The following is a 23,780-nucleotide window of genomic DNA, read 5'->3' on the forward strand; positions in this document are numbered from 1 at the left end:
ATCGAACTGAAGCTTCCCCGAATCTAGGGAATTTTGGAAAATTAAAACTAATGCCTCAACTATCCCACTGGCCACTACTTTTAACACCCTTGGATGAAGTTCATCAGGAGCTGGGGACTTGTCAGCCTGCAGCTCCAACAATTTGTTCAGTACCACTTCCTTGGTGGTTGTAATTTTCTTGAGTTCCTCCTCCCTCCCTTCCTTTTCCCTCCCATTTCCTGACTTCGAGCTAATACTGCAATGTTACTTGTATCCTCAATAGTGAAAACCAATGCAAAATATCTGTTCAATTCATCTGCCATCTCATTGTCCATTATTAATTCCCCAGACTCCCTTTCTATATGACCAACGCTCACTTTGTCAACTTTTCTTGTTTAAATATCTGTAGAAACTCTTACTATCTGTCTTTATATTTCTAGCTAGCTTTCTCTCGTACTCTAATTTTACCTTCCTTATCAATCTTTTAGTCATTCTTTGCTGTTCTTTATATTCTGTCCAATCTTCTGACCTGCCTTCCATCTTTGCACAATTATAGGCTTTTGCTCTAAGTTTGATGCTATCTTTAACTGTTTTAGCTAACCACCAAAAGAAGCTGGAGATAAAGAAGGGAAATTATGGAAGCTAAACAAGTGTGTTTATGGACTAAATGATGCATCCAGAGTGTGGTATTTTTCAGTTGGGTCCGTCCTACTGAAAGTTGGTTGTATTCAACTAAAGGTGGATCTGGCAATGTTTTATTGGTTGAATGAAGGAAAACTAGCAGGCATTTTCTTATTGAATTTGGATGATTTTTTGTGGGGAGGATCTCAGGCATTTGAGAAATCTGTGGTTGTTGAAGTTCTGCAGCAACTTAAAATTGGAAGTCAGGCTTCTGGAACTTTTGAATATATAGGGTCAAATATTAGGCAGACTAAGTTGGGGTAACTCTACATCAACAGTCTTTCCTAGAGAATGTTAATAGGATCCCAATAAATCGGGCCAGATCCTCTCAAAAGGAAAACTCTGCAATCAAAGAAAAAGTAGACTCGCTAAGGACCTTAATCAGGCAGTTGAAGTGTGCACACAAGCTCGGCTGGATGCTTGCTATGTTGTATTAGAATTGAGCATCATGCTGAAACATGCTATTGTTGGGGAAGTGCTGAAAGCAAATAAGACTTTGAAGAAATTGAGTTTTGACAAATGTACACTCAAGTTTCCATCATTGGGTGACTAAGAAGAAATGAAATTGGTCGTTTTCAGTGACGCCTCACACACTAATCTTCGTGATGGTTAGTCGAGCGCAGCAGGGTTCATTATATTTTGGTGGGTCGAAATGATTGTTGTCCATTAGTCTGGGAATCTAAGAAAATAAAGAGGATAGTTAAAAGCACCTTAGCTGCTGTGGCACTTTCACTGAGAGAAGCAATAGGTATGGGTATATATATATCGAGTCTTTTAAAGGAACTCTTGTAAAAGGGGCAATCGGAGAAAAATTTTCCTATAGAATACTACATAGATGACCATTCTCTCTGGGACAATGTGCATTCGGCAAAAAATGTCGCAGAAAAGAGTTTGAGGATTGATCTCGCGAGTGTAAAAGAAAAGTTGGAACGAAAAGAAATTTAGTTGATGCAAGTCATCAGTTGTCGGATTGTTTTACCAAGAGAGGTGCTTGTTCGAAAAAATTGGTGGATGTCCTCGAAGAGGGCAGTCCTGTGTTAGAAGTTAGGAAAATGTGGAAATTGTTTTATGATAAGATCGCTTTTTCTTAAGTATTTTTTAAATGGGGGAATATACAGCATGTTAATGGCTGGTGCTGTTGAAAGGTAATAAATAATGTAAAGAAAAATGTGTCATTAAATTATATATAAAAAATAAAATAACGAAAAAAGGGGGAATCTGTTTGGGTCTGAACATTTTCTTTATTCATTCATGGGATGTGGTGTCGCTGGCCAAGCCAGCATTTATTGCCCATCCCTAATTGCCCTTGAGAAGGTGGTGGTGAGCTGCTGCTGACACTCCTGACTTGTGCCTTGTAGCTGGTGGACAGGCTTTGGGGAGTTAGGAGGTGGGTTACTCGCTGCAGTATTCCTAGCCTCTGACCTGCTCTTGTAGCCATGGTATTTATATGGCTACTCCAGTTCAGTTTCTGGTCAATGGTAGCCCCTAGGATGTTGATAGTGGGGGATTCAGCGATGGTAATGCCGTTGAATGTCAAGGGGAGATGGTTAGATTCTCTCTTGTTGGAGATGGTCATTGCCTGGCACTTGTGTGGCACGAATGTTACTTGCCACTTATCAGCCCAAGCCTGGATATGGTCCAGGTCTTGCTGCATTTCTACACGGACTGCTTCAGTATTTGAGGAGTCACGAATGGTGCTGAACATTGTGCAATCATCAGCGAACATCCCCACATCTGACCTTATGATTGAAGGAAGGTCATTGATGAAGCAGCTGAAGATGGTTGGGCCTAGGATACTACCCTGAGGAACTCTTGCAGTGATGTCCTGGAGCTGAGATGATTGACCTCCAACAACCACAATCATCATGCTTTGTGCTAGGTCTGACTTCAACCAGCGGAGAGTTTTCCCCCTGCTTCCCATTGACTCCAGTTTTGCTAGGGCTCCTTGATGCCATTTTTGGTAAAATGCTGCCTTGATGTCAAAGGCAGTCACTCCCCTCACTTCCTGAGTTCAGCTCTTTTGTCCAAGTTTGAACCCAGGCTGTAATGAGGTCTGGAGCTGAGTGGCCCTGGCGGAACCCAAACTGAGCATCACTGAACAGGTTATTGCGAAGCAAGTGCCACTTGATTGCACTGACACCTTCCATCACTTTACTCATGATTAAGAGTAGATTGATGGGACAGTAATTGGCCGGGTTAGACTTGTCCTGCTTTTGTGTATGAGATGTACCTGGAAAATTTTCCACATTGCTGGGTAGATGCCAGTGTTGTAGCTGTACTGGAACAGCTTGGCTAGGGGCGCGGCAAGCTCTGGAGTACACATTTTCAGTACTATTGCCGGAATATTGTCAAGGCCCATAGCCTTTGCAGTATTCAGTGTCTTCAGTCGTTTCTTGCTGTCACGCGGAGTGAATTGAATTGGCTGAAGTCTGGCATCTGTAATGCTGGGCACCTCAGTAGGAGGCAGAGATGGATCATCCACTCGGCCCTTCTGGTTGAAGACTGTTGCAAATGCTTCAGCCTTATCTTTTACACTGAGGTGCTGGTCTCCCCCATCATTGAGGATGGGGAGATTTGTGGAGCCACATCTTCCTGTTAGTTGTTTAATTATCTACCACCATTCACGGCTGATCGTGGCAGGACTGCAGTTCTGTTAATAGATGATAAATACCTGGTAGTTTGAGAATAGGGTGAACAGGTGTTGGGTGTTAATTAATTGTATTCAAATGTGTATATTTAAAGACAAGCCAGCCAACACTGGCTGGCGGTGTTGTTTTGAGAGCAGAAGTAAGCTCTGGAAAACAATCTCCACCAAAGCATCCTAGTCTCAGTGTTTTCTTCACAAGCAGGCTTGGAAATTTCTCTAACAACCACTAAACTACCACCTTCCCAAAGTGGCTGCCGATTTGTTGTTATCCCTTTTGTTCCTTTCCCTTCCTTGTTCTCCCCCCCCCCCCCCCCCCCCTCACCCTTCCCAAAATAGTTTTATCTTTCTCACAAATAACTTGACAAAGTAGTGTTTCTCCCTTTTTAGGTGCATTGTGGATTAATTGAGCAGTCTTCAAACTATCCTGAAAATACCATCAGGGTTCATTGCAAGTGAATCTGAAGGATTCTGAAGGAGATGAATGCCAAAGCGCGGGACTTCCTGTCATTCTGATAAATGAATGTTGCGAATGGATGAATTAAATTTGATTTTTATTTTTAAATTCTCATTTTACAGGCTTCATACTGCTCAACGTGCAATAAAACAGACTCAGGTAACCGTTCAGAAAGTAGGCAAGGAAATAGAGGAGAAATTGAGACTAACTGCATCAACTACAAAATTGGTAAGACCAATATTGTATGTCTTAAATATCCATTTTGGAAGTTAAAGAATTGTGAAAACTTTTAATATGTGAGCAGAAAACCTGTGCCGGTATCATATGCTCTCCTGATAGCATCGTGGGCACATGGTGCACTGCTGAGAACCCCATGCCAAAAAAATCTGTCCATCCCTTGTCTGCTGAATTAGCAATGGACACTAATATTGATCCTTGTGTACCTGAGCTTGGAAGAGGCAAAATCAGACTGGGTGGTCTCAAATGGAGGTCAAATCCTTTTCCATAGACGAGGAGTCCATACATATTTCTGAGAAGCCAGAAATATTGTGGCATTGGTGAAAGCGTGTGGTGTTTCCCATGTTTATGGAGTGGGTTAGAATTTGTCGAGGTTCTCTAGTATAGTCTCTAGTTGCTTATTTGGATAAGTGCTTAGTTAGAAAATATGTTGGAATACTGCTACCGTGTAAGGAATATCCATATAATTCTAAATGCTTTGCCTTAGGTATGACCTGAAAAGACTGTTATGCCTCACAGGTGCACAACGTTAGATTGGGGTTGCAAAAGTAGTGCAACAGTTGAAAGTAGTGGGTAATGTGGGTTTTTAAATTAAAAGAACAGACTAAGTAAAGAACAGCAAACAGATGCAGCTTTGTTCCATGGGAACGTCGACTAGACAGAGTTATGGACAGGTGGGAAATGGTGAGTGGCTCCTGCTTTACTGCTCTCAACCGACCACAGTGTTGTAAAAGTAGTATTTTAGTCCCTGAGTATCTAAGGATCAAATAAACAGACAAACAACAGGTTGTCTCATAGGGTTAAAAGGAAAGACAACTATTAAAACAGCACCTGTAAATGTTTGCAACTTCACCCACTCACACACACAAGAAAAGATAGAGTAGAGGGTAGCCAGATATGAATAATGGTATCGTTTTCAACGGACAACATATTGATTGACAGTACAGGAGGGGATCACCTGATCTCCCCCCCCCCCCCCTCCCCCCCCCACCCTCCCACCCTCCATGTTGCTGGGTAGCCAAGTATCCATTTTCTTGTAGCTGAGTTCAACAGTGAATTTTTACTTCATAATTCCTCCAGTTCATTTATATTTCATTGCTGTTCCATCCGTGAGCGGGGCAGCTCTTGAAATGAAAAGCGAAAAGCAGGAAGGGAGGACTGGTGTCCTCGTTCAAGACAGCGGTGGGGGTGCTGCCTTTACCGGAATCGTTAGGCAGTCAAAGACACTGCATGTCTATATTGATAAAGATGTCTGTTTGTATTGCCACGGCTGCACTGATAACAGCTTTAGTGTGACAAGCAGGTGATGCTGGGTTATTGACTAAAACCTGCACAAGAGCCTTGTGTACATGCTGTACCTATAATTGGGCAATAAGGTGTTGTCTTTTGTCAGTGATTGCTCTTGTGAAATTTTGTGTTTTTGTATTTGAAAAGGGGGTATAAAAATGGCATCCAAACAGATGCAAGGGGCAGAAGACTTTGAGACACTCGGGACAGGCTGGGGGTGCTACCAAGACACTGAGGACGAGCCAGGGGTTTGGAGCAGGGGATGCAGCCACTTGTTAACATGACTTTTACCCAAGGCATAAATATAAATCTCAATTATACCTTGTAAGCTACTGCTCAGATGCTGTAATTTCATGTCTCACTTGTGTTGAATAAAGTTTAATCACGGCTAGTAATATGGGGCAACATCAAATCACTAGCTATTAAGGTTCAGCAAAAAGAAAAGATAATAGTGGGACGATCCAAAAGATGGGATAAGGACCAAAAAGGGCTGGCAAAGCCATTGACACTGAACGTTTGCAGCGAGTTGAGTGCTTCCTCTGACAGCTGTCATCTGGGCCTTGGCTCTTGGGAAGCAAATGGCTGTAGATCAATGGGAAACCAGTGCTAGCTCAACGAATAGAATTGTGGCAGATTAAATTCAATTATTACGTCATGTTACACATTAGAAGTAAATAGGGAGCTAATAAATGGTGTCAGACTGGCAAGTGGAAATGCATTAGTCATCTGGGAATGAATAATTAGGGACTTGGCAGAGGTGCAGAAAATGTTTTGTAACAGCTAAGTTAAACCACAACTGGAGGATAACGGGGCTCTCGGTGTATTGGTTAATGTAAAGCTCAGGACTGATGTCAGGCAGTTCATCATATTGCCAAGTGCAAGGCAATGACCATCTCAAACGAGAGAATCTTACTGTTTCCCCATAATATTCAATGGCATTACCATCGCTGAATCCCCCACTGTCAACATCCTGGGGGTTACAATTGACCAGAAACTGAACTGGACCAGCCACATAAATGCTGTGGCTACAAGAGCAAGTCAGCGGCTGGGAATTCTGTGGCGAGTAACTCACCACCTGACTCCCCAGTGCCTGTCCACCATCTACAAGGCAATAAGTTAGGAGTGTGGTGGAATACTCTCCACTTACCTGGATGGGTGCAGCTCCAACAACACTCAAGAAGCTCAACACCATCCAGGACAAAGCAGCCTGCTTGACAAGCACACCATCCTTCAACATTTACTCCCTCCACCACCAACGCACAATGGCAGCAGTGTGTCCCATCGACAAGATGCACTGCAGCAACTCACTAAGGCCCCTTAGTACCTTCTAAACCCACAACCTCAATCACCTAGAAGGACAGGGGCAGCAGATGCATGCGAACAGCACCATCTGCAAATTCGCATCCATGCCGCACACCATTCTAACTTGTAACTATATTGCCATTCCTGCACTGTCGCTGGTTCAAAATCCTGTAATTCCCTCACAGCACTGTGGGTGTACCTACACCAAGAACTGCAGTGGTTTAAGGTGGCAACTGACTACCACCTTCTCAAGGGCGATAAATGCAGGCCTATCCAGCGACGTCCACATCCCATGAACGAATAAATATTTTTAAAAATTGTCATTTAATACCTGGAATCATCTTGCAGGTAGAATAGAAGAGCTAAAATACAAATTAAGGCGGCTATATTGACATGCTAATGTAAGCACAATTAGTTATCAATTATCTGATCAGTCAGGATTGACTGAACCAATGTGGTGAGTATGTTTAGTTTAATCAGAGTTTAAGACTACATATAACATGCTATTTATACAGCAAAAACATATGGCTGTGACAAGTAGCCAGTATTGGTCCAGATCGGGCAGGACAGCTGGTGTGCACGAGCAGCTCTTTTTCTCTCTCATCGAAGAGCAAAATACTGCAGATGCTGGATATCTGGAATAAAAGACAGAAAATGTTGGAAATAGCAGATCTGGCAGCAACTGTGAAGAGAAAAACAGTTAACGTTTCAGACGACAGGTTACAGATCTTTTCTTTCTTTTCTTTTGGGCCTCCTTATCTCGAGAGACAATGGATACGCGCCTGGAGGTGGTCAGTGGAGTGACCTCTCCATGGCGCATGCCTGGGCAAATTTATGGAGGTTGAGAGTTGCCCAGTCGTCAAAACCACCCTCTCGGCCTTTCTGGTGGGGTCCAAAGGAGTGCAGGACACGACGTTTGGCACCAGTATGGCTGCAGGAACTGCCGGAAACATGCCAAAGGTGACACATGACCGCCTACGGGGTTCCGCTCCGGATTTTCTGTTAGGGTTTACTCCCTTAGCCTTGGTCTCTCCCGAGACGCCCAGTATAGTGGAGGATATTCCCAGCATAAACACCCCTCAGCTGGAGCACAGAATGGACTAAAAATATATTGGATCAGGACCAACATGATCCTAACTCCACATGTTTGATAGTCTATAATATGCAGTTTTTGTATGTTTGGACTGTTTTGATTGGTCAGTTTAAAGGGTGCATCTGTTGGTGAGTGGTGCCAGGCACATGTGGGGCATATTTATTTTATGGCACCACTTTCAACTGGGATAAAGGCGAGCAGTGCGTGGGAGGGGGGGCAAAAAGAGTTGGTGAAGGAAAAAAATAAACAGTGGAAGGAAAGTTCCATGGGGCACGGTCAGGCAAGGTGCCAAATCAGCTTCTCCAGGGTACAGTGCCAGCCTTTCAAGCAATTCAATGTGCCCATTCCTCAGGGTGTACCCAAACAGCAATTGTCCACAAGTTATTTGACCATCAGGACATCATAGCCCAGCCTGATCCTGACTCCAGCCAAGATCCAAACAGTCACTTTCTTCTCTCATTCTTCTAAACTTCAGAGAATATTGACCCATTTTGCTCGATCTTTCCACAAAGAACAGTCCTTTCATTCCAGGAATCGGTCTAGTGAACCTAAACGAACTACTTCAGACCGCAGTCACACTCGTAGTTGGCAGGCTTAATGGCCCGCAGAGGTTAATTCTACAAATGGAGTAATTTAATCTAAACATGGAGCATACTCTAGATGCGTTCGTTTAGAAAGAAAGTCTTCTTAACACTTGCCTTTTTTTTTAAAAAAAAGCTATTCTGTCAAATTATAATTTGCTTGAGAAATGGTGGAGCACCACAGCATGCTTCAGAGTACCAGTACATGGGTAAATGCTTGTAGCTCACCATATATTGAGCTACTAATCCTGTATAGACTTGTGTTGAGAAACTGAAGTGACTTTCAGTTGCTTCTTCCTCCCTCCTGATAGCCTGCCAATGGCGTCGGAGGGCAGAGAGCCAAAGGCAAAAAAGCAGATTTGTAAAAAGTCATCCCTTCATTCAAAGTTTCTTGAATTCAGGACGAGTAGTGAATAGTGTTGACCTAGTTGAAGAAACTGGTTGAGAAGGAGGTACTGGACGAGAGAGTTTGAGGAAGCTTAATTCATTGGTCCTCATTCAGCACTAATTAAGCCTGGCAATTTTACTCGGGTTGCTAAGTAGCTGGCATGGGAAGTGTAATGTGGCACACTGGGGTTGCTGTTTTGGGGTTGTGGATAGGGTGCTTTAATGGAGAAGGCAGAGGGCGCTTTACTCCATCTAATCTATGCTATTAAAAAAAAAAGATTGAGCATTGGCACTAAATCACTGAACCCACTGGTCCAATTCCCACTGCTGCCATCCATCACGATGGCAAAATTCATGTAAAAAATAAAATTGCACTCAGTTTTGAGTAAACATCTTGCCGTACAGAATGTACATTTTCTGGAAACTCAATACGAGAAGTAGTGTCTTGTATTTTCAGTGAACTAATTTACCTGACCATTTTCTAATTGTTTCCGGTGCTGGTGTTATTTCTTGGTGCTATTTGTAGAAGTCATATCTGCGCTGGAATATATCCATCATTTTGCATATAGCAGCTTTCTAGTATAGAAACGCCCAACTCAATCCGGAGAGCTTTTAGTCTGTACTGGATTCTGTCTGGGGGCAGTAGTTTAAAAGACTCATTGCCTAGACATGTCATGTAGTTGATTACGTTATGACCATTTATCTCTCAGCTTTCTGTCCAAATGTATAAATCTATGGCGTCCTTTCCAGCCGAGGTTACAGCTGCAGTTATTCAGAACTGCAGCAATTTTCAACCTCTCATTCCGTTTTCATGACCATTTGCTATTTTTGGTTAAATGTAGACATCTGTGAAAACAAAACTCTGCTGTCAAATTCGGTCATCACTTTTTTTAAAGAATAAACTGCTGCAGACAGTTTTGTAGCACCTCAGTGGTAAGTTGTGATGGACAGCACTGTTAACTTAAGCTGCGGAAACGCGCGATCTGGACTGGAGATGCCTTACAGTAATGAGTGAAAAGTTCTCATTCATTTGAATTTCCATTTGGTCTTTGTACCTTTTTAGAATATGTTTTAAAATAATGTGCAGATGGAATATTCTGAGGAAGGGAAAGAATTTTTTGCATTATGATTTACAATTTTGTGGTGGCTTTTAAGATGATTAACCACACGGATAATTACACACTTTTTCAAAGGATTGTCTTTTGAAGCCTTAATTTTTTAACCTGTTTTGTGAAATCTTCAATATTTTCAGACCGTGTGGCTGCACTGGTGGCTGTTTTATTTATTTAGAGATACAGTACTGAAACCGGCCCTTCGGCATACTGAGTCTGTGCTGACCAACAACCACCCATTTATACTAACCCTACAGTAATCCCATATTCCCTACCACCTACCTACACTAGGGGCAATTTACAATGGCCAATTTACAATGGCCAATTTACCTATCATCTGCAAGTCTTTGGCTGTGGGAGGAAACCGGCGCACCCGGCGAAAACCCACGCGGTCACAGGGAAAACTTGCAAACTCCGCACAGGCAGTACCCAGAATCGAACCCAGGTCCCTGGAGCTGTGAGGCTGCGATGCTAACCACTGTGCCGCCCTTGTGTTTTGTTCATCAACTACAATATTGCTCTTCAGTGTTCTGCACTTGCTGCCCGTAAATGGTGTTGGTGACTAGCCCCAACCTCTCCAAGAGCCCCTTTCTCTATGGAGTTAAAAGTTTTTTCACATTTTAGATACCTCTGACTTCATCCGATCCTGCTTTTCTAAAATTGCCTTTCACTTTGTCCTCTGCTTCGTTATTGGTGACCACTCATTCAGCCACTGCCCCCTGCCCTTCAGAATTCTCTGGCCTAATCTCAATGTCCTTAAATATCGCCTTCGCTGCTTAAAAAAAAACTCAACAACTATTGTCTGGCTTTTGTGCCTTTTGATTTCTCCCTCCCCCAAATCCCCTGCACCTTTTTCCTTTTCACTTTCCACTGTTTTTCCTCCCAGTGTGAAGTGCTTTGAGGCATCTTGTTGCATGTGAAATAATGCAAGTTATCTAGCTAACTCCATAATTCAGCAGACAGCACGAACATTGTTGACCCTTGTCAGTTTTTTTTTGAGAGGGCCAAGAGTAGTATTCGATTTTCACCAGCTCGTGATGCTAGTGCTATCTGACTCCATCGTCAAATATTCCATCTGATCTCCAACTAGGTGTGATGTTGTCATAAGTACACTTCAAATGCAAAAATGCATTTGATGATTCTGAATCTTGATTTAATCAGACTGGCCATGTAGAAGGGAAGAATAGCCTGTAGTATAGGGTATTTGAATACATATATTAAAATGCAGCCTTTGCCAGTGGCACGTGTATCCCAAAATGAATTTAAGAGAAAATTTGTTTTAGAATAGTTGTATACAAAATGGGGAAAAAATGCCCATGGTCTTCTGCCATATCTTTGGGAGAATTCTCCCCCTTCCCTGTTTTCCCCCGCAACCCACTCCACCCCACCGCCGTTCCCGAGAGTAATAGAGGTTTTTATCCATTTCTCCAGTGTACCCACCAGTCTTCTGATAAATTAAGATGGGAGATCAGGAGAACCCCCAGGAAAATTCTAGGAGAATGTCTTCTGTACATCATAAAAACCTTTTTTCAGATTTGAACAAATGTTTTTTTTTAAGCTATAACTAAACAGTTCTTGTCAAGCAACTGATTTTCAAGAAGATCTTGGCTGAAAATTGGCTTGTTTTGTTTAAAGTGGGCCATGTTCCTTGAGTTGATGGGTGCCAAACCTGAACACCACCATCTGCAAGTTCCCCTCCAAGCTACACACCATCCTGACCTGGAACTATATCACCATTCCTTCACTGTCGCTGGGTCAAAATCCTGGAACTCCCTAACAGCACTTTGTGTACCTACCCCACATGGACTACTGCGGTTCAAGAAGGCGGCTCACCACCACCTTCTTGAGGGCAATTAGGGATGGGCAATAAATGCTGTCCTAGCAAGTGATGCCCACGTTCCATGAATGAATTTTTTAAAAAAAGACACCTTCTTGTCAATGCTACTCTTGAACTATCCACTAGAAGGTAACTGAATATCTGAGGATGACTTTTAAAATCTCCCCTCTACTTTGCACCAGTCTACAACAAAAACAGTTAAAACTGAGACCCTTCTATGCTTGGAAACTGGCACGTCTGGTGGTTGTGTCGGCATGTTGGAACACCCAATAATGGCACCATTAGCTATGGAGCCAAAGAACTATGATCTCCAAATGCAACTTCACAGGCCAGCTGTGTTGTAGGTTGGTGGGAGAGGTTATTGAATGAAAGTTGGCAACAATTGGAGGTACAGTGGCACAGTGGTTAGCACTGCAGCCTCACAGCTCCAGCGACCCGGGTTCAATTCTGGGTACTGCCTGTGTGGAGTTTGCAAGTTCTCCCTGTGTCTGCGTGGGTTTCCTCCGGGTGCTCCGGTTTCCTCCCACATGCCAAAGACTTGCAGGTTGATAGGTTAATTGGCCATTATAAATTGCCCCTAGTATAGGTAGGTGGTAGGGAAATATAGGGACAGGTGGGGATGTGGTAGGAATATGGGATTAGTGTAGGATTAGTATAAATGGGTGGTTGATGGTCGGCACAGACTCGGTGGGCCGAAGGGCCTGTTTCAGTGCTGTATCTCTTTAAACTAAACTAAACTAAAACGTTTTCATTGTCCTTTTACTATTAGAAAAAAGAAAGGGAGCGTTTGCAGCTAAAGATCTTAGTGCTTCGGAGTGAACTGGAGAGACAGGAGAAGGCACTGGGACGAGAACTGGAAGTGTTGCAGAAGGAGCGAATTGCATTCCAGGGCAAAGGTGAGAATACACTCTGCTTAAGTACCTCTTTTTGAATATTGACAGTTGTAATTCTGCTTGTTTTGATGTGTGGTAAAGACAGCGCAAGTCTTTGAGGTGCTTTTATAGGGATTGATTCTTTATGTATAATTAAAAATATACATCAAACATTTGTTCTAGATATTTGGATTTTTTTTGAATAAGACCATAACTCTGGCCGATCGATGGTAGTAAAGTTATTAGAACAAGTCTACTTTTGAGTTGTCAAATAATAAGTAATAGTGTAGTGTAGCAGAGATAACATGCAGACTTTGTTATGTTATTTGTTTTGAAATAGAGGTAGTCCTGGAGGTGTTGGTGCCCCAGTGCTTGGTTGAGAATTGGTGGATTCATTCTCATTTCGTATATGTTCAGAATAGGTCTTTGTTTCAGGGATCTAACCAAATATAATGCAATTGCTGTTTAGCTGTTTCTCTCACATAGACTTCAACGCAAAGTATATTACTTGTGCAGAACCAGTTTGGGTACTGATGCTTCACCCTCAAGCTTTGATTTCTTGATGGTTTAAACTGAAGATTCTTTATAGCTTCCTGGGAAAATCACTGTAAACCATGTCTGTACGCAGGAGAAATGCCCCACATTTGAAGGTGTTTTCCTTTTGCTACAGTGCTATCACTCATAACTACATGCCCAAGCACTCTGCGTAAAGTGCCTATTAACCAGTTTTAGTTGAAATGGGCAAGGATGTCAAGGGAGTTTGTCCGTAGCTGATTGATCATTAGCAATTTGAAGAAAATTGTTGAAATCCCACGTTTACTCGGATTGGTTAACAGCCAAATCCCTTGGTGTGTGACTCATGGCTATTAATTTAGCTATTAAAAATAGATATTTAGTGGAAATATGTGAAATTCAGCAGTGAGTTGTCTTAAACTCGTGTTCATAGCAGCTGTCAATACTTAGCGATTCTTAATACATGGTCAGCTTGGCAAAGGTTTCTACTGCGCATTAAGCTGAGTTTTTTTAAAAATTGAGGGCCACCAAATTTGAAGAGTAGGAGAGAAAATAAGCTAAACAGCAGTAGTGACTTTGTGACTAAGAGCTTGAGTTTCAAGAAGGGAGGTGTGTGTAAAGGAGTTTCACTGTTTTGAGGCCCTAAAGTCAATGCATTGGGGGTAGCGGACTGTGAGTCTTCATTTCAACAGGATGAAGAGCAACAACTGTTTATAATCCCTCATTACTTGGGTTTCTTAAGATTTTCATTCTTTATCTGGATGTCTTCTGTGTCCAAATAGACGCGCAGCTCTCATCAATTTTTTTTTGCTTCCGATGTCAGTTCTTCATCGTCAACATTATGATGAAATTGCCCTGAGAAAACCAGGAAATTGTATAGTCAGTGTACAGCAGAATAATGAATTGTTTAGGGAGAGGTGAATGAGGTAGGATTATTGCAGTTGGTTTGAATCCAATGTAGGATACCTGTAACACACTCATGGCCAAAAGTTGTGTTTCATGATAGAATAGTAGAGAAGCTGCAAATACTAAAGTAGAAAATAAAAGCATACTAGTAATCATGCAAGTGTTACTGAAGTACAAAATCATGTACAGTTAATATATTCATCACTGAAGCTTTTACTTAATGGAAGATAAATAATGTAAATGCTGAACGCTATACAAAACAGAACTCTTTCCCATTGAATAGAATTGTCTGTTTCAGCAGTTGAATAATGGAGTAATCCGACATTGGTGCATAGGGCACTTTGCAAACACGAGACAAATGGCAAGATATGTTATCAGACAGATAGTATGGTTTTAATTTTTCTTATAAAGCCCCTATTGAAATGCAGCCGATTAACTATGTGGAGATTCAGATATCTATGACCAATGTTTGTAGCCCAAAATGTCTTTCATTGTCATAACCAAGCCGTACGGCCATTTGGCCCATCAAGTCCATGCCGGCTCTCGAGCAATCCAGCCAGTCCCATTTCCCCCATTCTTACCCTGTAGCCCTGTAAGTTTATTTCCCTCAAGTGCCCATCATTCATTTTGTCTGCTTCCACCACCCTCGCAGGCAGTGCGTTCCAGGTCATTGCCGCTTGCTGCGTTTAAAAAAAAAAGTTCTTCCTCATAGTCCCCTTGCATCTCTTGCCCAAAACCATCAACCTGTATCCCCTAGTCCTTGTACCATCAGCGGATGTTAACAGCTTTTCTTTATCTACCTTATCTAAACCTGTCATAATCTTGTACACCTCTAACAATCTCCCCTCAATCTCCTTTGCTCCAGGGGAATAACCCCACCTCATTCTGATAAATCATCTTTGCACCATCTCGAGGAGTCTCATCCTCAAAGTGTGGTGACCAGAACTGGACGCAATACTCCAGTTGGGGGCCTAACCAGAGCTTTATACAGTTTCAGTATAGCTTCCCTGCTTTTTTACTCAGTATCTCGATGAAGCCCAAGATCCCATTTGCTTTGCTAACCACTCTCAATATGCTCTGCCACCTTCAAAGATCTACGCATATGATTGTCCAGGCACACTCTTTAGTCTATATTGCTGCTCCCTGTCCCTTCTACCAAAATGCAGCACCTCACTTCTCTCTGCATTGCATTCCATCTGCCACTTGTCTGCTCATTCTGCTAGCCTCATTGTCCTCTTGCAGTCAATTTGGTATCATCCTTAGTGTCTGACACACTTCCAAGTTTGGTACTGCAAATTTTGAAATTTTCATCTGTATTTCAATATCCAAATAATTTTGTGGCCCTAGCACCTTTATGGCTGGCGGGCAGCCATAAAGACAGGGCTAAATTGTGGCGAGTCGAAGAGACTTAGTAGTTGGCAGGAAAAAAGACAGAGGTGCAAGGGGAGAGCCAACTGTGCAACAGCCCCAACAAACAAATTTCTCTGCAGCACCTGTGGAAGAGCCTGTCACTCCAGAATTGGCCTTTATAGCCACTCCAGGCGCTGCTTCACAAACCACTGACCACCTCCAGGCGCGTATCCATTGTCTCTCGAGATAAGGAGGCCCAAAAGAAAAGAAGCACCTTGGAACACTGCTGTCTACCATTTACCACGACTCACTGTTTAAGTCTTAAGCCTATTAAGTCTTAGGGCGGCGCAGTGGTTAGCACCGCAGCCTCACAGCTCCAGCGACCCGGGTTCAATTCTGGGTACTGCCTGTGTGGAGTTTGCAAGTTCTCCCTGTGACTGTGTGGGTTTTCTCCGGGTGCTCCGGTTTCCTCCCACAAGCCAAAAGACTTGCAGGTTGGTAGGTAAATTGGCCATTAGCAATTGCCCCTAGTATAGGTAGGTGGTAGGGAAATATGGGGACAGGTGGGGATGTGGTAGGAATATGGGATTAGTGTAGGATTAGTATAAATGGGTGGTTGATGGTCGGCACAGACTCGGTGGCCCGAAGGGCCTGTTTCAGTGCTGTATCTCTGAACTAAACTAAGCCAATGTTTTATCCAAGCTGACACTGATCCTCCTATTCAGTGAGCCTCAGTTTTGTTAATTAGTCTTTTATGTGGCACTTTGTCAAATGCTTTCTTAAAATCCATATAGACAGCATTTATTGCTTCCCCTTAACCAACCTTCTCTCTTAATTCATCAAAAAATTCAATTGGTCAAGCATGATCTGCCTTTTACAAATCCATACTGGCTCTCCTTATTTAACTCAAACCCTCCAAGTACATGCTTTTTTCCCCCTGATTATTGTTCTAAAACCTTACCCATCAGTGATGTTAAACTGACTGGCCTGCAGTTACTAGGAATCTCATTACCCCCTTTCTTGAAGGGTGTTACAATTGCCACTCTCCAATCCTCTGGCACCCAAGTCCCCGCCCCATATTTAGGAAAGATTAGAAGATTATGGCAAGGCCTTCAACTATCTCCACTCCCACTTCCTTTCGCAACCTGGGATAGAGTCATAGTTATACAGCACAGAAACAGGCCCTTCGGCCTATCGTATCTGTGCTGGCCATCAAGCATCTAATTATTCTAATCCCATTTTCCAGCCATGCAAGCCATCTGGACCAGGTGACTTATCCACTCGAAGCATAGCTGTTCTTTCCAGTAAATTCTTCCTACCAATTTTCACCCTATCCATTATTTCTACCATCTCCACTTCTACTGATATCTTGTCAACATCCTCTTTCTCACTGATAAAAAGTACTCATTAAGTAGTCTAGCCTTACCTTGTGCCTCTAAGCAGCTTGACAGTAGCGAAGGTGCGAGAGCGAGCTTACAGCTGGGAAGTCAATTTCAGTATTTGTTGGGAATTTAGAATAGAGGGAATGGAAGTTAAGGCAGTTGTATGTTCCTCCTGCAGAATATGGGAGGTAAGGGTCGCCAAGAGTGTCCCTGCTGACTGCATCTGCGGAGAAGTGCACCCAACTCCAGCTCCTCAAGAACCGCGTTAGGGAACTGGAGCTGGATGAACTTCGGATCATTCGGGAGGCGGAGGGGGTTATTGAGAGGAGTTATGGGGAGGTAGTCACACCTCAGGTAAAAGAAGTAGGTAGATGGGTTACCGTCAGGGAAAGGAGAGGGAACCAGCAGGCAGTGCAGGGATCCCCTGTGGCCGTTTCCCTCAACAACAGGTATACCGTTTTGGATACTGTTGCGGGGGACGACTTACCAGGGGTAAGCAATGAGGTACAGGTATCTGGCACAGAGTCTGTCCCTGTTGCTCAGAAGGGAAGGGGGAAGAGGAGCAGAGCATTAGTCATTGGGGACTCCATAGTTAAGGGAACAGATAGGAGGTTCTGTGGGAACGAGAGAGACTCACGGTTGGTATGTTGCCTCCCAGGTGCCAGTGTTCGTGATGTCTCGGATCGTGTTTTTGGGATCCTTAAGGGGGAGGGGGAGCAGCCCCAAGTCGTGGTCCACATAGGCACCAACGACATTGGTAGGAAGAGAGATGGGGATTTAAGACACAAATTCAGGGAGCTCGGGTGGAAGCTTAGAGCGGGAACAAACAGAGTTGTTATCTCTGGGTTGTTGCCCGTGCCACGTGCTAGCGAAGCGAGGAATAGGGAGAGAGAGGAGTTGAACACGTGGCTGCAGGGATGGTGTAGGAGGGAGGGTTTTGGTTTCCTGGATAATTGGGGCTCTTTCTGGGGTAGGTGGGACCTCTCCAAACAGGATGGTCTTCACCTGAACCAGAGGGGTACCAATATCCTGGGGGGGAGATTTGCTAGTGCTCTTCGGGGGGGTTTAAACTAATTCAGCAGGGGAATGGGAACCTAAATTGTAGTGCCAGTGTACAGGATGTTGAGAGTAGTGAGGTCAGGGATAAGGTTACAAGGACGCAAGAGGGCACTGGCAAGCAAGAACTTGGTTTAAAGTGTGTCTACTTCAACGCCAGGAGCATCCGGAATAAGGTGGGTGAGCTTGCAGCATGGGTTGGTACCTGGGATCTCGATGTAGTGGCCATTTCGGAGACATGGGTAGAGCAGGGGCAGGAATGGATGTTGCAGGTTCCGGGATTTAGATGTTTCAGTAAGAACAGAGAAGATGGTAAAAAAGGGGGGGGTGTGGCATTGTTAATCAAGGAGAGTATTACAGCGACAGAAAGGACATTTGAGGACTCGTCTACTGAGGTAGTATGGGCCGAGGTTAGAAACAGGAGAGGTGAGGTCACCCTGTTGGGAGTCTTTTATAGACCTCCAAATAGTTCCAGAGATGTCGAGGAAAGGATAGCGAAGATGATTCTCGACAGGGGCGAGAGTAACAGGGTAGTTGTTATGGGGGACTTTAACTTTCCAAATATCGACTGGAAATACTATAGTTCGAGTACTTTAGATGGGTCAGTTTTTGTCCAGTGTGTGCAGGAGGGTTTTCTGACACAGTATTTAGACAGGCCAACCAGGGGCGATGCCACATTGGATTTGGTACTGGGTAATGAACCTGGCTAGGTGTTAGATTTAGATGTAGGTGAGCACTTTGGTGATAGTGACCACAATTCGGTGAGGTTTACCTTAGCGATGGACAGGGACAGGTATATACCACAGGGCAAAAATTATAGCTGGGGGAAAGGAAATTATGATGCGATTAGGCAAGATTTAGGATGCGTAGGATGGGGAAGGAAACTGCAGGGGATGGGAACAATCGAAATGTGGAGCTTATTCAAGGAGCAGCTACTGCGTGTCCTTGATAAGTATGTACCTGTGAGGCAGGGAGGAAGTTGTCGAGCGAGGGAGCCGTGGTTTACTAAAGAAGTTGAAGCGCTTGTCAAGAGGAAGAAGAAGGCTTATGTTAGGATGAGACGTGAAGGCTCAGTTAGGGCGCTTGAGAGTTACAAGCTAGCCAGGAAGGATCTAAAGGGAGAGCTCAGAAGAGCAAGGAGAGGACACGAGAAGTCATTGGCGGATAGGATCAGGGAAAATCCTAAGGCTTTCTATAGGTATATCAGGAATAAAAGAATGACTAGAGTTAGATTAGGGCCAATCAAGGATAGTAGTGGGAAGTTGTGTGTGGAATCAGAGGAGGTAGGGGAAGTGTTAAATGAATATTTTGCGTCAGTATTTACAGTAGAGAAAGAAAATGTTGTCGAGGAGAATACTGAGATTCAGGCTACTAGGCTAGATGGGATTGAGGTTCACAAGGAGGAGGTGTTATCAATTTTAGAAAGTGTGAAAATAGATAAGTCCCCTGGGCCAGATGGGATTTATCCTAGGATTCTCTGGGAAGCTTGGGAGGAGATTGCAGAGCCTTTGTCCTTGATCTTTATGTCGTCATTGTCGACAGGAATAGTGCTGGAAGACTGGAGGATAGCAAATGTTGTCCCCTTGTTCAAGAAGGGGAGTAGAGACAGCCCTGGTAATTATAGACCTGTGAGCCTTACTTCGGTTGTGGGTAAAATGTTGGAAAAGGTTATAAGAGACAGGATTTATAATCATCTTGAAAAGGATAAGTTCATTAGCGATAGTCAGCACGGTTTTGTGAAGGGTAGGTCGTGCCTCACAAACCTTATTGAGTTTTTCGAGAAGGTGACCAAACAGGTGGATGAGGGTAAAGCAGTGGATGTGGTGTATATGGATTTCAGTAAGGCGTTTGATAAGGTTCCCCACGGTAGGCTATTGCAGAAAATACGGAAGTATGGGGTTGAAGGTGATTTAGAGCTTTGGATCAGAAATTGGCTAGCTGAAAGAAGACAGAGGGTGGTGGTTGATGGTAAATGTTCATCCTGGAGTTTAGTTACTAGTGGTGTACCGCAAGGATCTGTTTTGGGGCCACTGCTGTTTGTCATTTTTATAAATGACCTGGAAGAGGGTGTAGAAGGGTGGGTTAGTAAACTTGCGGATGACACGAAGGTCGGTGGAGTTGTGGATAGTGCCGAAGGATGTTGTAGGGTACAGAGGGACATAGGTAGGCTGCAGAGCTGGGCTGAGAGATGGCAAATGGAGTTTAATGCGGAAAAGTGCGAGGTGATTCACTTTGGAAGGAGTAACAGGGATGCAGAGTACTGGGCTAATGGGAAGATTCTTGGTAGTGTAGATGAACAGAGAGATCTTGGTGTCCAGGTACATAAATCCCTGAAGGTTGCTACCCATGTTAATAGGGCTGTTAAGAAGGCATATGGTGTGTTAGCTTTTATTAGTAGGGGGATCGAGTTTCGGAGCCACGAGGTCATGCTGCAGCTGTACAAAACTCTGGTGAGACCGCACCTGGAGTATTGCGTGCAGTTCTGGTCACCGCATTATAGGAAGGATGTGGAAGCTATGGAAAGGGTGCAGAGGAGATTTACTAGGATGTTGCCTGGTATGGAGGAAAGGTCTTACGAGGAAAGGCTGAGGGACTTGAGGTTGTTTTCGTTGGAGAGAAGGAGGAGGAGAGGTGACTTAATAGAGACATATAAGATAATCAGAGGGTTAGATAGGGTGGGTAGTGAGAGTCTTTTTCCTCGGATGGTGATGGTAAACACGAGGGGACATAGCTTTAAGCTGAGGGGTGATAGATATAGGACAGATGTCAGAGGTAGTTTCTTTACTCAGAGAGTAGTAGGGGCGTGGAACGCCCTGCCTGCAGCAGTAGTAGACTCGCCAACTTGAAGGGCATTTAAGTGGTCATTGGATAGACATATGGATGAAAATGGAATATTGTAGGTCAGATGGTTTCACAGGTTTGCGCAACATCGAGGGCCGAAGGGCCTGTACTGCGCTGTAATGTTCTAATTCTAATCACCCTCTTGGTTCATAATAGGCTCCACTCCTCCTTTTACTAATCGCGTACTGTTCACGTGCTGGTCGAAGACTTTTGGGTTCCCCTTTATGTTAACTGTCATTCTATTCTCTCCTTTTTGCCATACTTATTTTCCTCTTGACTTCCCCTCTCAATTTATTGTAATTGGCCTGGTTGTTGCTTGAGTTCACCTGACATGCATCATACACCCTCTTCTTTTTTTTTTGTGTTTAATCATGCTTGCTATTTCCCTCCTCATCCAAGGAGCCCTGGCTTTGGTTACCTTAACTTTCCTCCTTGTTAGATTGTACCTAGCCCGTACCTGAAATATTTCTTCCTTTTAAAGATAGCCCATTGTTCTGTTAGAATTTTTCCTGTCAATCTTTTGTTCCATTTTACTGTGGTTAGATTCCCTTTCATCCCATTCAAGTTAGCCTTCTTCCAATTTAGAAGTTCTACTTATGGTTGTTACTTGCTCTTCTCTGTTGCTAATCTAAACCTTGTGATACAATGATCACTCTTAAACATGTATTCCCCATATGGGCACTTGGTCAACTTAGCCCACTTGGTTCACATCATTCCCCAGCACTAGATCCAGCAAAGCCTCCTTCCTAGTTGGGCTGAGAACATACTGGTTAAGGAAGTTCTCCTGAACACATTTCAGAAATTCCTCCCCTTTCTTACCTTTTACTCTAACTTTATCCCAATCGATATTTGGATAATTGAAGTCCCCACTATCCCCACTCTAGTTCTTGCATATCTCTGAGATTTCCCTGCAGATTTGCTCCCCTTCCCTCTCTCCCAGCCTTTGTGCTTCTGTTATGATCAAGAGTCAAAGCCCCCAATCAAAATATATGATTCTGATTGTGGTGGGAGAAGCACACTGTTAATTCAATCCCATCCCTCCACAGATCGCCTAACACATCATTTTAAGCTTTCCAAATTGAAGAAAGACCCAGCCAAATTGTACCATCTTTTAACCCCCAAATGAGGCTAACCAAACCAGTGTCTTTAAGTTAACTGTTTTATTAGAAAAAACTAAACTTTTAAACGCTACTAAGATTAAAAAAAAACAACATTTAAAAATAGAAAGATTAGTATTCTTGCTGACTTACACTTCCCGATAAACAGTCCTTTGATTAAAGACCACTCGCAGCCTTCCAGGGTCCCATAAGGGAAGAAAAAATGTCCAGCATCCGAGCTTCAATTCCTCTTTCGTCCAGCGACGACCACTGCAGATCAACAACTTGCAAACATTCTTTTTAATGAATCAATTTGGTTTTAGAACGTCTTCAGTTTAAATTATCAGAGATCTCTGTTTTGGCTTGACTTTTTAGTATTTTAAGAGTATTTAAAGAAACAAGTGATAGCTATCAAAGTTGCTAGCACTTGATGGCTAGATGCAGCTTTGCAAACCAGCTGCTCTGAGGGGAGGGGGCAACAGCAGATGTTGTCTTTCAAATGTTGTACAGATTACACTTTTTTTTTGTTTTTGAGCAATGCCTTTTTATCAAGATGTTTCTAAAATTTCAACTGTGTTCCAATCTGAGGTTGCATAATATAACTGTAATGTCCCCAGAGTTTATCGCAACATTACCTTCCTCAATGTTATTAGATCTCTATAGGAAAGCACAAATTTCTGAATTTGAGCGATTGCCTCGACTCACTGAAACCCAGAAGCCTTGTTAGTAACAACAGCAAAGAAACTACTACGTTTCCTGTGAAGATTGTGTTGTCAGCAAGGCCGGACCTAGAATTGTGATGTTTGTGCAGGAGTCGGTTAATGTTAATAAAAAAAAAGTGAAGGTTAATGTTTTGTATTTTAATTGAGTTAGTTTAAAGAAAAATCCATATCGATGGCAATGTTGATGCCTATTCCTGAATCTTTTGTTATTGTGCTTTTTGTTTTTATTTAACAATGAGTGTAGAATTGGAGTCTTGCTAGGTGAGTTTCAAGATTTGGAATGAGAACCTGACATCAGCATTACCCAAATGCTGCACAGTCAGTCAGATAGGAAGAAAGTAATTTAGATTTGACTTGAGAAAAGGTGTAGGTGGGGAAGGTTTCCAAAGTTAGGACCGAATCCTAGGATATGTAAATGAATTCTGGGGCAAAGGGAAGCTATTGGATTAATACCAAAGAATTCGCGTAGTCACCTGCTGCCTTTCAAGGTTGAAGAATGCAGTTTTCAGATTTGGCTTGATAATGTATGGCTTCAACATATCTTCAATCATGGTCTACTGATTTGGGGCCCTCTAGCTCAGAAATCTCTTGAATGTTCTTCAGTGGCTGGGCTATCATGAGGGAGTTAGTGGAAATCCTGTATGGAATGGACATAAGTCAATTTTTATAAAGGAGACAAGACAAGCCTGATTAATGCATAAAAAAGTACTTTAAGTAAAAAAAAAACTGAGTATTAGGGACATATCATTGGGCTTAAGAGATCTACCAAGTACAATCTCACTGGTAGTCACAGAACGCACCTTTTTAAATCCACATATAACAGTTTCAGTAACTTGCTACAAGTTGGTTGAATTCACAAAATGTTATATTAGGAGTGCAGGCAGACCTGTTGGGTCTCCTGAAGCAGCCACGGAACTGCACTAAGTCCCAGTTAAAATTTGCAATATGACACATTAAATTCAGTTTAGTTAAGTGCAAAGTTTTGTCCATCAAAAGGAATAATGGGGGTAAATACTTACTCGAATGTCATCAAACTAGCGAGGAAAGAGGCTGAGCCACTTGAGGGCAACGCAGACAATAGTTAGCATGTGAACACGTACAGAAAAATAATAAATCACCAGTGAGAGTCATTTCATCTTTGGATATACACGGCTGTCTTAATGGAATTTCACGTTTTTGATCCATCCGAACATCAATAGCAAGTGATGTCAGTCATTGTAATTCTTTATAGAACCTCCTCGGATTTGAGTCTTCCATTTATGTCTTCTGTAATGTCTAGTTGACATTCAATGATATTACCATTGCTGAATCCCCCGCCATCAAGATCCTAGAGTTTACCATTGACCAGAAACTTGACTGGACCAGCCATATAAATAATGTGACTCCAAGAGCAGGTCAGAGATTGGGATTTCTATGGCGAGTAACTCGCCTCCTGACTTCCCAA

General features: G+C 43.0%; 1 protein-coding gene and 1 long non-coding RNA gene across 2 annotated transcripts in view; one reads left to right on the forward strand and one right to left on the reverse strand.

Annotated features, from left to right (window-relative positions):
* uvrag (UV radiation resistance associated gene) overlaps positions 1–23,780 on the forward strand; it is a 381,920-nt gene that overhangs the window by 109,115 nt on the left and 249,025 nt on the right. The window contains 2 exon segments of the mRNA XM_068033092.1: positions 3,884–3,989; positions 12,367–12,493. Coding sequence (XP_067889193.1) covers positions 3,884–3,989; positions 12,367–12,493 — 233 coding nt within the window.
* LOC137371124 (uncharacterized) lies at positions 5,016–22,071 on the reverse strand. Its single transcript, XR_010975182.1, has 3 exons — positions 21,768–22,071; positions 13,711–13,837; positions 5,016–7,222 (listed from the first exon to the last, which is right to left on the reverse strand). It is a non-coding gene; the product is annotated as an uncharacterized lncRNA (long non-coding RNA).

Source organism: Heterodontus francisci, chromosome 6 (genome assembly GCF_036365525.1).
Source record: "Heterodontus francisci isolate sHetFra1 chromosome 6, sHetFra1.hap1, whole genome shotgun sequence".
In the NCBI taxonomy this organism is placed as follows: Eukaryota; Metazoa; Chordata; class Chondrichthyes; order Heterodontiformes; family Heterodontidae; genus Heterodontus; species Heterodontus francisci.